The following is a 1509-nucleotide window of genomic DNA, read 5'->3' as shown; positions in this document are numbered from 1 at the left end:
TTTTTTGTAGAGATGGGGTCTCCCTATGTTGCCCAGGCTGGTCTCAAACTCCTGGACTCAAATGATTCTCCAGCCTCGTCCTCCCAAAGTGCTAGGGTTACAGGCATGAGCCATTGTGCCTGGCCTTCATTGTGTTTCTTTTTCTTTTCTTTTCTTTTTTCTTTCTTTCTTTTCTTTTTTTCTGAGACGGAGTCTTGCTCTGTCGTCCAGGCTGGAGTGCAGTGGTGCAATCTCAGCTGACTGCAACTCCGCCAACCGGGTTCAAGTGATTCTCCTGCCTCAGCCTTCAGAGTAGCCGGGACTATAAGCACCCGCCACCACACCACCTGGCTAATTTTTTGTATGTTTGGTAGAGACAGGGTCTCACTATTTTGCCCTGGCTGGTCTCGAACTCTTGACCTCAAGTGATCCACCCACCTTGGCCTCCCAAGTGCTGAGATTACAGGCGTTAGCCACTGTGCCCAGCCAGCCTTTGTTGTGTTTCTTACCTCCATTCTGGGCTGGGCCTCTTTGCCTCTCAAGGCACCAAGAAATGAACTTCCTATGAACCCGGGCGTGTAGCAGAGAGGATCCCACAGTCTGAATATGTGGGCCTCCTCTCTGGGTCTCAGGTTGGTGGTGGAACTGACTCTGATATGCCTACTTCTTCGTTCTCCCTTCTGCCGGTGGAGGCTCCCAGCATATTCTAGGGACCATTTCCAAGTGCTGGAAGTTCCTGACACCGACAGCCTCTAAGACGACCCCAGCTCTGACCTACACCCTGAGCATGCTGGACGCCTAGTGCCACTGAGAGGCATCCAGAGGTCCCCTTACCCAGTCCTCCCCAACTCCCACTTCAGGCTGGGTTTCCTACCCTGTGGTAGGTAACAGGCTCCAACCCATTTCTTCGGAGCTTGTTCACCAGTGATTTGTCCTTGCGCAGGTCGGTCTTGCAGCCCACGACGATGATGGGCACCTTCTTGCAGAAATGATTCACTTCTGGGTACCACTGCAGGGGGGCAAGGGGGCATGTATGAGCCCTTGAGAGTTCTGGCCCTCTCAGTGGGCCACTCTCCTGCTCCCCAGCCCGAGCTCTGATATTGATAATCAGTACAGCCAGCATCTAGGGAGAAACTATTTGGTACCAGACTCTCATCTAAGAATTTGCACATATGGACCCATTAATTCCCCAAGGCCCGGCAGCAAGTTGATAACCAATCCCACTGTACAGACGCGGTAACTGAGGCACAGAGAGGCGATGTAACTTGGCCTTGGCTGGAAATGGCAGGATTGGAGCCTGGGGGTGGGGCTCAGAGCCCTGCTCCTGCCCTTCTAGAATCCTGCCTCTCTGCAGGGTAAGGGCCCTCACAGACACCCACTAAACTGAGCAAAACATATAAGGAAATAAGTGATCATTTAAAAACAAATCCGGAGGCTGGGCGCGGTGGCTCAAGCCTGTAATCCCAGCACTTTGGGAGGCCGAGACGGGCGGATCACGAGGTCAGGAGATCGAGACCATCCTGGCTAACA

General features: G+C 53.1%; 1 protein-coding gene across 2 annotated transcripts in view; it reads right to left on the bottom strand.

The window, feature by feature from the left end:
* The window catches only part of RHOD (ras homolog family member D), a 23167-nt gene that overhangs the window by 1327 nt on the left and 20331 nt on the right, over positions 1-1509 (bottom strand). For both annotated transcript variants that reach the window (XM_011986971.1, XM_011986972.1), the window contains one exon: positions 854-988. In XM_011986971.1, coding sequence (XP_011842361.1) covers positions 854-988 — 135 coding nt within the window. The remainder of the gene's footprint in view (positions 1-853; positions 989-1509) is intronic.

The sequence above is a fragment of the Mandrillus leucophaeus genome, unplaced genomic scaffold (assembly GCF_000951045.1).
Source record: "Mandrillus leucophaeus isolate KB7577 unplaced genomic scaffold, Mleu.le_1.0 Scaffold30, whole genome shotgun sequence".
Taxonomy (NCBI): domain Eukaryota; kingdom Metazoa; phylum Chordata; class Mammalia; order Primates; family Cercopithecidae; genus Mandrillus; species Mandrillus leucophaeus.
Note: the sequence above shows the minus strand (reverse complement) of the source record. Positions and strands in the feature narration are given on the sequence as shown.